The sequence below is a fragment of the Tenrec ecaudatus genome, chromosome X (genome assembly GCF_050624435.1).
Source record: "Tenrec ecaudatus isolate mTenEca1 chromosome X, mTenEca1.hap1, whole genome shotgun sequence".
Classification (NCBI taxonomy): Eukaryota; Metazoa; Chordata; class Mammalia; order Afrosoricida; family Tenrecidae; genus Tenrec; species Tenrec ecaudatus.
The window spans coordinates 81388919-81404513 of record NC_134548.1 but is presented as its reverse complement, the minus strand read 5'-3'; the positions used below and the strand labels follow the sequence as shown (position 1 = coordinate 81404513).

At 38.6% G+C, this 15595-nt stretch overlaps 1 protein-coding gene across 2 annotated transcripts in view; it reads left to right on the top strand.

Annotated features, from left to right (window-relative positions):
• PHKA1 (phosphorylase kinase regulatory subunit alpha 1) overlaps positions 1–15595 on the top strand; it is a 274019-nt gene that overhangs the window by 253684 nt on the left and 4740 nt on the right. For both annotated transcript variants that reach the window (XM_075538855.1, XM_075538854.1), the window contains one exon: positions 5825–5878. In XM_075538855.1, the coding sequence (XP_075394970.1) occupies positions 5825–5878 (54 nt within the window). The remainder of the gene's footprint in view (positions 1–5824; positions 5879–15595) is intronic.

The following is a 15595-nucleotide window of genomic DNA, read 5'->3' as shown; positions in this document are numbered from 1 at the left end:
TTATTAAATTAACTAATGATATAGAATTTAAAACACTGTTGATGAAAGGAAATTATACAAGTATAGGCTGGCATCAGACTGCAATACATGACTTGCTGACTTAAATAGGTTCAACTCTTAAGTGACTGCACACCATTTACACAAACAATGGGGTTGGTGATTAGGGCAAAATTTCAATAGCACTCATTCACAAAGGCAAAACAATGCGTATGAAATTAACACATGTCATAAGAAAGCAAGAAGGGCATTAAAATAGCAAATTTATTGGCATCCTGGGCCACCATTCATTGGGTACCCTCAAAGCCAAGGGCTGCCAATTCTATAACCTTTAGCTAGCTATCACCTGTTTTTTCTCACACTAGGATGTTTCAGCCTTACTCCCAAGGGAGTATGTCTATTTCATAAATGTGCTATAAATGAGTTTGAAGTAAATCCCAATTTACATAGAGTTTGCACATTAAATCCTTGTATGACCTATGAAGGATGCTGTTTACCTTGAAAGGATAGTCTAAAGTCCCAGTACTCTATATTACATTACCAGTGTCATCAAGGGCTGGAAAAAAAAACTAGGCCCAAATTGTCCAATTAGAAATATAGTACCAAGCATATCCTCCCGTTGGGGTCTACGTAAGTATTGTTAATTTTTTTTCCCGATAAGAGGTTGCTCCTCTTGGTTTACTCACTAATAGTATTATAATTGCCTTCTTTGAGACCTATATACCCCCTTCTCCAATCTTGACTTGAATTTCCAGGATGGTTTGCTTGTCACTCTTGTAGGTGTGTCTGTTGATGTGGAGTCACCCTAGCATAATGTTGTACGGCAACAACAGAATGGCCTTCTCCCCCACACCCCATCTTGAAAATTAGACCCCTGCTGAGGTGACGTGTCCTCTTCCTCTGGCGAGTGGTTTATAAGATATACATATAAAAGGGGTTATATATGGTTCATGGATGCTAGGCAGGCTCTCCACCTTGTTGCTTAGGAACTTGGATTAGAAGATTTTAAAATTTAGGAATAAAAGACTACATTCATCTTTGGTTTGGTTTATCCTTATAGTACTGGACTCGTACAATATTTGTCCTTTTGTGATTGACTCACTTCATTCAGCATAAAGATTTCTAGATCCATCCATGTCATTAGGTGTTTCATATTTCATCATTTATTTTCCAGGATGCACAGTATTCCATTGTGTAAAGGGTTTCTTTATCTATTCTACTGATGGGCTTTGAGATGTTTCTAGCTTCTTACTATTATGAACTGTCCTGCAGCAAACATGGGAGACAATACGTCTGTTTGTATTTTGTCTGATTTATTTTTTAGAATAATTTTATTGGGAACTCTTACAGCTCTTATCACAGTCCATATATACATCCATTGTGTCAAGCACATTTGTACATATATTGCCACCATCGTTTTCAAAACATTTTCTTTCTACTTGAGCCCTTGATATCAGCTCCTCGTTTTTACCCCTCCCTCCCCCAACTCCCTCCCTCATGAACACTTGATAATTTATAAATTATTATTATTTCATCATGTCTTACACTGACCTATGTCCCCCATTACCCACTTTTCTGTTCTGGGAGTGGGGGGTCATATGTAGATCAATGTGATCAGCTCCCCCTTTCTCCCTGCACCATCCCCTTACCCATCTGTTATCACAACTCTCACTACTGGCCCTGAGGGTTTATCTGTCCTGGATTCCCTGAGTTTACAACTCTTATCTGTGCCAGTGTACATGCTCTGTTCTAGCCAGATTTTTAAGGTAGAATTGGGGTCATGATAGTGGGGGGTAGGGAAGCATTAAAGAACTAGAGGAAAGTTGTATGTTTCATCGGCGCTATACTGCACCCTGATTGGCACTTCTCTTCCTTGTGATCTTTCTGTAAGGGGATGTCCAATTGTCTACACATGGGCTTTAGGTCTTCACACTGCCCTGCCCATCATTCACATTGATATGATTTTTTGTTCTGGGTCTTTGATGCCTGATACCTGATCCCACTGACACCTCATGATCACACAGGCTGGTGTGTTCTTCCATGTGGACTTTGTTGCTTCTCAGCTAGATGGCTGCTTGTTTGTCTTCAAGTCTTTACGACCCCAAATGCTATATCTTTTGATAGCCAGGCACCATCAGCTTTCTTCATCACATTTGCTTAAGCATCCATTTTGTCTTCAGCAATCTTGTTGAGAAGGTGAGCATCACAGAATGCTGGATTATTAGAACCAAGCATTCTTGTATTAAGGGAGTTCTTTAGTAGAGGCCCAATGGCCATCTGCTACCTTAACACTTAACATATAATTATATGTACATAGTTTTCTTTCCCTATCGTTATATATAAATATATTTACATACATACATGCCTGTATCTAGATCTTTATAAATGTCATTTGCTCCCACTTCTTTCTTCTATTTCCTTTTACTTTCTTCTTGTCCCACTATCTTGTTTGGCCTTCATTCGAGTTTCAGTAATTCCTCTCAGCTATATTGCTCTTGATCAGCCCCGCCAGCCATCCTATACCCTCCTTTCCATCGATTTTATGTCACTTGTTTTCCCCTTGCCCCTGGGTTGGTTGACACCCCCTTTCCTATCCCCCACCTCCAGCTGTCCTGTATCCTGTTCCCCACCCCCCACAACCATCAGTCCCATAGTTTTCTCCTTTGGATTGTTTATCTCACCTATCTTATCTAGACAGACATGCAGAAACAATAATAAACACAAAAACAAGACAGAGCAAAACAAAGCAACAAAAGAAAACAATGAAATAAAACCACCACCAACAAAAGAAAATCCTATAAATAGTTCCAGGTCTGTTTGTTGACATTTAAGAGTGCTTACCAACCGAGTCTGATGGGGTGCCACGACCTGGCCCCAAAATCTATTGTTGATATTTCCCAGGCACTTCATTGTTTTGATCCCCTTGCTGCTCTGCTGCACATCCTTAGAGTTTTACTTTGGTGAGGTGGGGTCAGGTGGGACATAATTCCCACACTTTATCTCCAGTGTCGTCCCCATAGCACTGTGCGTCAGTGAGGGACGTCATGCACTGTGTTGGGGCCAGCCCTATGGTTCTTTCCGTGCATTCTGGTCTCTTTGTGCATTTCTTACTGCTATGATCAGGAATATCATCCTCGGGACTTGGTGGGCCTGTCTCTTATTTCTTTGGTGTATAAGCCCAGCAAAAGTTATTGGATTGCATGATATTTCCATTCCCATTTTTAAGGTGTCACTATATCAGTTTCCACAATGGGAGTACATATTTACAAGCCCATCAGTAGTGTATGAGAAGTCCGATCTTTCTGCACCCTCTCCAGCATTTGTTGTTCTCTGTTTTGTTTTGCTTTTTGATTGGGCTATCATTGTGGGTGTAAGGTGTGATCTCATCATTGTTTAGCTCTGGATGGTTAGTAATCATGAGCATTTCCTCCTATGTTTGTTAGCTATTTGAGTGTCATTCTTTGTGAATTGTCTGTTCATGTACTTTACCCACTTTTTAATTGGTTATTTGTTTTATTCTTATTGAGGTTTTGCAGAATTCTACAGAATTTAGTAATTAGTCCCTTGTCCATTGTGCCATTGCTAAAGATTTTTTCCAGGCCATAGGCTCTCATTTTACTCTTTTGATGAAGTCTTTTGATGTGCAAAAATGTTTTCTTTTAAATAGGTCCCAGTCATTTATTTGTGTTCTACTGTGTGCTTCCTTTATTATATTTTGTAGTCTATGTATACTCTGCAATAGGTCCCTTAAGCTTGTCCCAATTTTCCCATTGATGATCCTTACAACTCTAGAGTTTACATTTCGGTCTCTAATCCTTCTTGTGTTTATTTTTGTGCATGGGGTGAGGTATGGGTCTCCCATTTCATTCTTCTGCAGATGGAGATCCAATTTTCCTAGCACCATTTGTTGAAGAGGGTGGAATTAATGAATTTTGGGTTGTGTGCATATTAGCTGGATCATTTTAGACACAGTATGATTTTATTATCTTTGTGTAGAGATTATGTATGGTTAAAGAGTGTGTGCAGGTGTCTAGTTGACTAGGGGTGGTCTGTGATGGTTAGAGTCTATCTATATCAAGGAAACATTTCTGGGTGAATGTAGGGGTAGAGTCTGCTAACACCTCCTTGGGGATATAGTCTTTTGTATAAGAAAGAGATCCTAAGGAGAGTCAAATTCTATTTGCCCCTTTGCCTTCTGCTGAGGCTGGATTCTGCATATGGTCCATTGATCTATTATGTTGTCCCACACAGTGGCTTCATTCCAATGACCTTAGATTCATTTACTTCTGTATCCACAAGCCTGTGCCCCACTCCCCTGCTTCTTCACTGCCTCCTTTTCATCAGCTTTCGCAGCTACAGTGGTCAGAAGAAACCTGACTTGAACCGGACTGGACTTACCTACTTCTATAACTGTGTAAGCTGTTTCTTGATACAAATCTCTTTCTGTCTACAAACACATACAAAATGCCACTGGTTTTGCTTCTCTAAAGAACCCAACACAACAAACCTAACACAACCCTCAGAGAGATGGACTCACACTCTGACTAAACAGTGGGCTCCAACTAACTATTATGACCAGGCAGTGTTGCATTCTGTTGTTCATAGTTTCTATGAGTCATAATTGACTCAAGGACACTTAACAATTCTACCTCAAATATTATATAAGGTAGTGAGGCTAAAATGCTGATAAGGCACTGTTGTTTTCCTTAAGGAGTTTAGCCTGTAGTTGTTTTTTAATCAGCTATAATAAAAGGCAAACATGTGTCATAATAAAGATACTGGCCATTAAAAAAGCCCTAATACTATCAAGTCGTTTCTGACCCATAGGGAAAGAATATATTCAAACCCAACTGGGAAGATTGTGGATTTTGTAGAAGAATCAAAATCTGGCAAAAAATCTTTTCTGTTGTATTTCCATTTAACCCTTTGAGAATTTGACTATAGCATCACTTTGACATATTTTTGATGACTGACAATTCTCTGTTCAAAGAATATAATTTGAAATGTAAAATATAGCTTGTCCAGTACTCTCAGTAAACTTCTTGAATTAGATTATCTATTTAATATATGATACTTGATTTATTTAAAATATAAAATGTCAGGTAAGTACTTCACACTGAATATTGATAGTCCAGTTAATAGTGAAGGATAAGAGAAAAAATCATTTATTCCTGTAATAGTTATTAACCATCTAGCATGTCCAGATAATGTTCTAGATCCTGGTGAGATACCACAAAACAAAATTGACAGCTATCTCTGAATCTATGTAACTTATAGTCTACTAGGAAATGATAATAATTAGTAAGAATAAATACTATATGAGTTATACAGCTTGTCAGAAGATTATTAAGTTTATGGAAAAATCTAACAAGGTAAAGGAAAACAGGAGTGCTGAGAGAGAATGCTTAAATAAAATATGTAATAACTATACATGTGTGATTCATGCATGTTGTGTGATTATTTTTTGTCCCTGCATCCTAAACCTCTTTCTTAAGGGCTATTAGTAATGGCTCTGGCATGTAACATGATGTTCTACCAGATAGTATGAATATTTTAGGTTAGTCTGTCCCAGGATATAGATTTTCTCTACCCACTCTACATCCCTAAATGTAGGATAAACCATGATTCTCCTAGTCCAAACCTACATTTTAGATAAAGAAATGGTGGCCCCATGGCAAAGATATTTGGGCTGCTAGGTCTCTCACTGGCCTGTGATTTCTCAGCAGGTACCCTGTGAGTACACATAGAAACACTTAGTGTTTCCTGACAGCCTCCCAATTGTTAGTGTATCTTTGATGACCTTTTTTTTGTATTTTCTTTTTTGTAGTGTCATGGACTTTCTGTGGAAGGTTTTGTACTTCCTTCTTCAACTACTAGGGAGGTAAGATTCTGTGTCTTTCAAATGTCTGTGGCTGATAAGTGATCACTAAGTATTCAGTGATCACTTTACAAGTAAAAGACATGCTTTCATTATTAACTATTTAGAAAACAAATGGGGATATTAGAGAATAATGTATTGCATCTTCTTGTAATGGTAAAGTCAGGCTAGTTTATGTGACTATGGTTAGTGTGAGAGAGGGCATAAGAAGCTGTAATCTAAAAAGGAATACTGATGTCTCACATAATTTTCATGACCACACTTCTCTCCTAAAATGCTTGTAGACCTAGATAATAGCTCTCACTATATGTCAGAATAAGGAGCCCTGGTGTTATAGTAGGTTATATGTTGGCCTGCTAATCACAAGGTCAACAGTTCGATGCCACCAGCTACTCCATGAGAGAAAAACGAGGCTTTCTATTCCCATACAGGTTTACAGTCTCAGAAATCCATAAGAACAGTTCTATTCTGTCTTATAGGGTCACTATGAGTCAGAATCAACACTATGGAAACGAGTTTGGTGTGTGTGTGTGTGTGTGTGTGTGTGTGTGTATTTAATGTCAGAATAACATGAGCACCCAACTCCAACTTAATTGAATTAGAATCTCCTGTGAAGGGGCTTGAACATCTTTTCTTTTTAATAATTTCATAGAGAACTCTGATGATATATACATATATATATAATGAACCACTCTGATGAACCATGCCCATAGATTATTAGGTACTTTTATACTTTCATAAAATTAAGTATTTTTATTTGCAGTGTTATATTTTATAAAGTTACTGAGAATGCTGAATTAGTTAATAGTGAATGATTGTTCCTGGGGGACATATTAGGATTATTTTCTGCAAGCCTCTGATGACAACAGTTTCCTCAACCAGTCAATATCTAATCTTGTTTTATATGTGTTTCTGTTTAAAGACCAGGAGAAAGATGAGGCTTTCTACTTCCATAAAGTGTTATAATCTCAGAACCGTAACGGAGCAGTTCTATTCTATAGGGTCACTATGAGTTGGAATGGACTCTATGGCAATAAGTTTGGTTTTGGTTTTCATTAAATATACTTTATGTATTTGTTCACGTTGAATCTACAACCAACAGCATTATAACTCACACCTGAAAGGGAAAAAAATTTATCTAACACATGTATTTTCACCATAAGACACACCACAGCTTTTTTACACTTAAGAATACTGTATACATTAGAACTATGCTAAGAGGTTATTTTAAACTGCAAGTCACCAACAAAATCACAAAATAATGTAAAAAGGGTGACAATAAATGCAGAATATCACCTGGTCAACCTCATCTGGGAATATATATATTGGGTGACACAAATTTTTCATCACTCTATACCTAGGCAAAAGCACTGTGAGAATTGATTTGGGGGGTTACAATAAATTTTAATGAAGAAATGAATTTGTCAGTATAGAATTCATTAATAATAATGACTTACTATAGTTTGCTTTTTCCTGAATCATATAGGAATGATAAAGAAATTGCTTCAATTAAAAATCAACAAAGAAACATATACTCATATAATAGCAAGTTGGGAGTAGTAATATTGGACAGTAAAAAATTGTTGAAAACACTAGTGTTTTCAGTTTTTGTTTATAAGAAAAAGGGGATAGAGAAAGTTAATGCTATGCTTCAGGGCTTTACTCTTGCCTTCTCTAATAAAAAATGCTGTGTCACTTATTTGTTTTTTCTTTGCTTTCAAGCAAGATGGACATGTTGGTCAGATTAATGAAAATATATCTGGTTAGCACCTTTAAGAGTCTTCAAAGCACTTTCACATTATTTAATTTGATCTTCAACACATAGGATTATAATTCCCAATTTACAATTAAGGAAACAATTGTAGAGAGATTAAGTAAATTGGCCAAAATCATGTAGCCTAGTTAGGATTTAACCCAGGTCTTCAATCTCTAAATACACATTGTCTTGCTATATAAGCAATACCATTTTGCAAAAAAAAAAAAAATCACCCCTCAATCCTCTTAGACCTCAAACAACATTGTCTCTCTATGCCAGTTTTTAATCTAACAGTACGTACTCACATAATTCTAATAGTCAATCACATACAAGTTTAATTTCTACTTAAATTTTTCCTTTACCCACTCACTATATTACCTTAAATGACTCCATAAAAAGTCATGAAGTTTCCTTTTCCTTTCCTCTGGTTCCACTATCATGTTCACTTTCATTCGGGTTTCAGTAATTCCTCTCAGCTACATTGCCCTTGATTAAGCCCCACCAGGCATCCTATGCTCTTCTCGCCATCGACTTTACATCACTTGTTCTTCCCTTGTCCCTGTGTTTGTTAACACCTGCTTCCTTTCCCCTGCCAACCCCTCTCCTGTGTTCCCCCCAGAACTATTGTTCCCATTGTTTTCTCATCCAGATTGTTTATCCTACCTATCTTATCTAGATACACATGCAGAGACAATAATAAGCACAAAAACAAGGCAAAGTAAAGGAAATAGAGGAAAGAACTAGGAGCTAAAGGACATTTATAGATGTCTAAATACAAGCATGTATATATGTAAATGTATTTATATATAATGATAGGAAAATAGATCTATGTACATATGTAAATATTAAGGTAGCAGACGGACATTGGGCCTCTACTCAAGTACTCCCTCAATGCGAGAACACTTTGTTCTAATAACCCGGCATTCTGTGATACTCACCTTCTGGACAAGATCGCTGAAGACAAAATGGGTGCATAAGCAAATGTGTTGAAGAAAGATGATGATGCCTGGCTATCAAAAATACAGAGTCTGGGTCTTAAAGGCTTAAAGATAAACAAGCTAGCATGTAGCTGAAAAACACACCAGTCTGTGTATCATGAGGTGCCGATGGGATCAGGTATCAGGTATCAAAGACTCAGAACAAAAAAACATATCAATGTGAGGGAGGGGTTGTGTGTAGTGGAGACCCAAAACCTATCTGTAGAAAATTCGACATCCCCTTACAGAAGGGTTGCAAGAAAGAGGCAATCCAGTCAGGGTGCAGTATAGCACTGATGAAACATACAAATTTCCTCTAGTTTTTTAATGCTTCCTCCCCACAACTATCATGACCTCAATTCTACCTTACAATTCTGGCTAGACCAGAGCATGTACACTGATACACATAAGAGCTGGAAACACAGGAATCCAGGACATATAAAGCCCTGAGGACCAATAATGAGAGTAGTGATACCAGGAAGGTAAGTGGAAGGTGGGAGGAGAAAGGAGGAACCGATCACAATGATCTACATATAACCCCTTCCCAAGGGGACCGACAACAGAAAAGTGGGTGAAGGGAGAGAGTGATCAGTGTAAAACATGAAAAAAATATATAAATTATTAAAAGTTTATGAGGAAGGGAGGGAAGGGAGGGGGGAAAATGAGGAGCTGATATCAAAGGCTCAAGTAGAAAGAAAATGATGATAGCAATATATGTACAAATGTGCTTGACACAATGTATGTATGTATGGATTGTGATAAGAGCTGTAAGAGCCCCAATAAAATGATTTTTTTAACAGTCATGAAGTTGCTATACAATACGAAATTTACTCAAGTATCCCCATGTTTAGGTTACTTCTAGTTTTTCACTAATGTGTTGTTGCTTTTTAACACTTTTACATGAAGGCTTCTATATGTAGAACTTTTCCCTCATTTGAGTAATTCCCTTAGGATGCATTCCCAGAAAGAGGATTATGGCTTAGAAACATTGGGATAGGGGTTACAGATTGAGCTGCTATCTGCAAGGTCAGCAGTTCAAAACCATCAGCCGCTCTATGACAGAAAAACAGGGCTTTCTACTCCCATAAACAGTTACAGTCTTGGAAAGCCACAGAGGTAATTCTACCCTGTCCATTAGGTTCACTATAAGTCAGTATCAACGCAATAGCAGTGAGCTTTTTGGAGTTACACACTGCCAGATTCAAAAACATTACTTTCCAAAATGATTGAACCAATTTATCCATTCAGTTACTCTTTTTCAGATTTTTATTTCATTTTATTTTTTTCCAAATCATTTTATTAGGAGTTAATCCAGATATCTTATCACTCCATAGTTCAATCTCATCGAGCAGTACAAGTTATACAATTGCTACTACAGTCAATTTCAAAACATTTTCTTCCTTCTTGAACTCCTTGATATCAGCTCCTCTCCCCCCTCCTCCACTGTACCCCCTTATTCTAACTGCTCTATAGGTTTTATATACTGAAAACAGATAAACACATAACAACAATCCAAGAAAACTACCGTCAATGACAAACTACATCAGAGACAGTTACTTTTGAGGGAGCTGAAGCTTTGCTCTTAGGAACACTACTTTTATTGCCTTTCAGAATACAAGGTGATTGATGCCTCCTGGATGATGGGTTCCTGCTGTTGTTGTTGTTAGCTCTAACACATAGGACAAACACTGCCCAGTCCAACTCTGTCATCACAACCATCATTGTGTTTGATCCCATTGTTGCAGTCACTGTATCAATCCATCTCTTTTGCTTACCTTCTACTTGTCAAGCATGATGTCCTTTTCCAAGGACTGGTCTTTCCTGATAGCATATCTAAAATACTTGTGACAAAGTCTCACCATTTTTGCTTCTAACAAGCATTCTGGCTGAACTTGTTCCAAGACAGATTCATTCATAATTCTCCTGGCATTCCAGAATACATGCAATATACTTCACCAACACTAATTCAAATACATCAATTCTTCAACTTTCATTCATTTTCCAGCTTTCAAACACATATAAGGTGATTGAAAATGCTGTGATAATAATTTCTTTTGTAAGAATCAATACCAGACTAGTTCCAAGTAGTTGAAGATGGAAGATATCCCAAATGTTCAATTTATTCAAGATGCACTCTGCTCCATTCCAACCCCTACCTCCTCCTTTCTTGAATGTATATCTTCAAGTGCCTGGATTCTTCAATTGACCACACTGTCCCAGAGACTCATGAAACTTTAAGGAAATGGCCCTCATGATGATGACTGCTTTTTAGTCCAAAAGCCGAGAGCCAGGCAGTTGTTGGTAGATGCCATTAAGTCAGTTCTGACCCATAGCAGCTCCTTGCACAATAGAGCAATGTCACACGCCAGGTCTCACCAGCAAGAAAAGACGCACCACAACAGGATTCTTCCACAAGCATTTAATTTTTCATAATGCGGTAAAAGACCCCGAAACCCCAGACTACTGCTGCTTATATATGCTCTATGGGGACGTGCTGTGGCTTGATTGGTGCATTTGCCAAAACCTCATGCATAGATTGGTGAGTTCGCCAGAACCTTCGTTTGCATACTCCAGGGTGGAGTTATGACTACGTCATCTCAGCATCGCGCATGCGCTAAGTGGTTGTTTACCACTTAGTTGGGCCACCGCCCTGACTGCCCGGCGCCATCTAGTAATGGCGGCGAGAGTTGCGGCTACCCACATCACGAGAGCTGTGGCTTCCCACATCTCGCGAGAGCTACGGCTTCCCACATCTCCTCCTTTCTTTTTTATTTTAAGCCTAATCCATCGATCAATTCCAAAGCCTCCAGCAGCTCCAAAAGATCAAGATGGATATAAAGTCCATCGATCCATCCCGGAGCCTCCAGCAGCCCCAGGAGATCAAGATGGATATAAAAACCCAAATCTGGTCACCCTGATGTGTGCAATGAGCAAAACTCTACATGGTGCAAGGGCTGACCAAGATCCAATTTCTGTCACTCTTCCCAGTGCAATGGGACAATTCCCTTGGGGTGCAAGAGCTAACAACTTATGGGGGTTAATTTTCTCTTAACAAAGAAAGCCAAAGATCATGGGAACCACCGCGCTCAATCGCTAAGAGCGCCTGCGTGATGATGACTTTATCACGTTTCAGCTGGGCTTTAAGCTTGCAGAGCAACCATAGCAACAACACTCCTCCACAGCACATTATTGCAGCAAATGTAAACACCCCCACCCACTCTTTAAAGTAGGAAAAGGCAGTAGAAAGCCAAGAAGTAAAATCTCCAACAGTTATGGGTTTCATTCTTGTGCCATTAAGAGTCGTAATCTGCATCCGGAGTTGTTCTTGAAGTTCTTCCAGCTCAGCTGTCCTTTGTCCTGTAAGATACTGGGATATATTCTTGCTGCTAAAAGAAGACTCATTCAAGAATTTTAAAGGTGTTATGCACAAATTAGGTGTTGAAGAAACACAACTTAATTGCACCATGCTCGTAAGAGTATCCACTTGTTGTTGTAATAAATCAACTCTCTGGTTCACTAACAGTAAACCAGACATTAATCGAGCATCCAACTTATGGACTGTAGATAAAGCTTCTGATGTAGATTGCGTAATATTGTTAATGACATTTGCTGTCATTACTTGATTAGACATAGCCAATCCTGCTGTAACCGCTGCTGCAGCTGAGATAGTAATAGCTGTAATAATTGCTGCGGTAATGCCAAAATCTCTTTTATATCTATAAAGTGTAGCAATAGGAAAAGTATTGGGATCTGCTTCAACCGGTACAGGTATCATAGTGGGAATCTTTACTATCAAGGCAAATGCCTCAGAGCCATTCCAACATTCAGCAAGCCAACACTGACTGCTAAAGCTATTACATGAAGCTTCCCAAAATGTATCATTTGCATGACTAATGTTGAATGTTAACAGAAAGAAAAATGGGGGCTGGACACAAACAGGTGATGGCTGAAATTGCACTCTTGATATATTAACCATAGTATTTACTTTCAGCCTCTTTGTAGTGGTATTGTATACACCGGTGACATTGTATAAAGTATCATTAATTCCAAACATTTTTGCAAAAGGAGTCACTATTGTAGATGCTCCACGTTGATTATATAATATCCATTCATACCACGGCCAAGTATTATCAGGACCAGTGATATTAATACTGCTATTCCATTTTGCTTTACCTAAAGCTGGAGTCATATCAAAACCTGGTATAATAGGTTTGTTCCGATAGTTTGGAGACTGACATTGAGTAAAAGAAGGCGGAAAACCTTTTTCAGGTAAACAACTAGGTAATATGACACGTCTGGTCACATTAGGTGGCACTACTGATTCATTGATGGGCCCAGACGGCCTAGATCCCTCACGAATCATCATGAGTGTTGTTATATTTACACCTTTTCCTTTCTCAGAGGTGCCACTTCCACCTGTAGCACCTTGTGCAACTTTCATAAGGGTGGATATAATATTATTAAATGTAGAGTCTCCAGAAGGATCCACCCAATTGACTAAAGACCCATTTCTTACATGTATACAAGGTGCACTAGTATTAATGATAGTAAAACACAAAATATATGCCAATGTAAAATTGCTTGCATTATATACCTTAGGAGGCTCCCCTCTAGGTGTAATACATGGTATTCCCAAATCACATTGCGTTGATAAGAATAAGGGTAATATTGACGCATTCGAGTGTATGGGAATAGGTACAGGCCAAGTTTTAGCTATGGCCCATAAAAAAACTCCTTTAACTATTGGGGTCCATATTACCATCAGTATCAGCAACATTATTAGGTTGATCATCGTCTTCTTCATTCTTCCTGCTCCCACGATCTTCATCCTCCTTAATTAGTCTCACCAGTCTCTCTGGCACCCAGATGGGGTTTTCTTCTTTCTCTATAATTCCGTGTGGTTCTGAATCCTCCCTGGTGGGGGGTCTCCGCTCCTGCCTTAGATGATCGTAAATTCCCGGGTTCTCGGCACCAATTGTTGCGCGCCAGGTCTCGCCAGCAAGAAAAGACGCACCACAACAGGATTCTTCCACAAGCATTTAATTTTTCATTATGCGGTAAAAGACCCCGAAACCCCAGACTACTGCTGCTTATATATGCTCTATGGGGACGTGCTGTGGCTTGATTGGTGCATTTGCCAAAACCTCATGCATAGATTGGTGAGTTCGCCAGAACCTTCGTTTGCATACTCCAGGGTGGAGTTATGACTACGTCATCTCAGCATCGCGCATGCTCTAAGTGGTTGTTTACCACTTAGTTGGACCACCGCCCTGACTGCCCGGCGCCATCTAGTAATGGCGGCGAGAGTTGCGGCTACCCACATCAAGAGAGCTGTGGCTTCCCACATCTCGCGAGAGCTACGGCTTCCCACAGAGCAACACACGAACCAGTCCTGTGCCATCCTTACAATTATTTTTGTACTTGATCCATTGTTGCAGTCACTGTGACCATGCATCTTGTCCAACTCCTTCCTCTTTTGGGATGCCCCTTACTTTACCAAGCAAGAGATCATTCTCTAGGGACTTGTCTCTCCTGACAACATGTCCAAAGTATGTGAGATGAAATCTCTCCATCTCATTGCCCTTAAGGAGAATCTGGATGTACTTCTTCCAAAACCGGTTTGTTTATCCTTTTGGCAGTTCATGGTACTTTCAATATTCCTCTCCAACACCATAATTCAAATACATCAATTCTTCTTTAGTCTTCTTTATTCAATGTTCAACTTTCTTTTTTTAAATCATTTTATTAGGGGCTGATACAATTTTTATCACAATCCATATATACATCAACTGTGTAAAGCATATTTGTACACTCATTGCCCTCATCATTCTCAAAATATTTGCTCCCCACCTAAGCCCCTGGCATCTGCTCCTCGTTTTACCCTCCCTCCCTGCTCCCCTGTTCCTCATGAACCCTTGATAATTTATAAATTATTATTTTGTCATATCTTACACTGTCTGATGTCTCGCTTCGCCCACTTTTCTGTTCTCCATCCCCCAGGGAGAAGGTTATATGTAGATCCTTACATACACATACCAGGCAATTGAAAATACCATGGCTTGGTTCAAGCACACTGTAGGCCTTAATTTTTCAACATGTTAATGGTGTCATGGGCAGCAGATTTATCTAATGCAATGTATCATTTGATATCTTGACTACAGTTTCCATGAGCACTGATTGTGGATACAAGCAAGACAAATTCCTTGACAACTTCAATCTTCAGCATCATTGGTTCTTGCTCATATGCTACCTCCTGAAATGGTAGAATGTCAAGTAGTTCTTTTTGTTACAGCGACTTTGTGAATTCTTTACATCTTCTCTTCATGCTTCCTGAATCATTCAATATTTGACCCATAGAATCTTTCAATATTATAACTCAAGGCTTGAATTTTTGTCTTGCATCCTTTTCTTCCTTTTTGGTTTTCTAACTCTGGGTCTTTGTACATTCCACTACAATATCTTACTTTGTCTTTTCGAATCACCCTTTGAAAATTTCTATTTAGCTCTTTGACTTCATTATTTCGTCCATTTATCTTAGCTGTTCTATGAAAAGTTGCTGAAAGAGCAACTTTCAGTCTCTTGTGACATCCATCTGGAGAAGTTCATGTGTATCATCACCTTTTATGTTGTAGGAAAAAGGTATTTTCTATAAACCAGGTATCGGTCTTGCAATATTCCATCATGCGATCTCCAGCTTTGTTTCTATCACTAAAGCCATATTTTCCAACTATTCTTACTTCCTCTTTGTTTCCAACTTTTCATTATAATCACCAATAATATTAATGCATCTTGATGTGTGTTTGTTCAGTTTCTAACTGAAGATATTAGTAGAATTCTTAAATTTATTCATCATTAGCTTTAGCAATTGGTCTATAAATTTGAATTATAGTTGTAATGATTGGATGTCTTTGAATCTAGATAGATATAATCCTATCACAGATTGCATTGTAATTTAAGATAGATCTTGAAATGTTCTTCTTGAAGAAT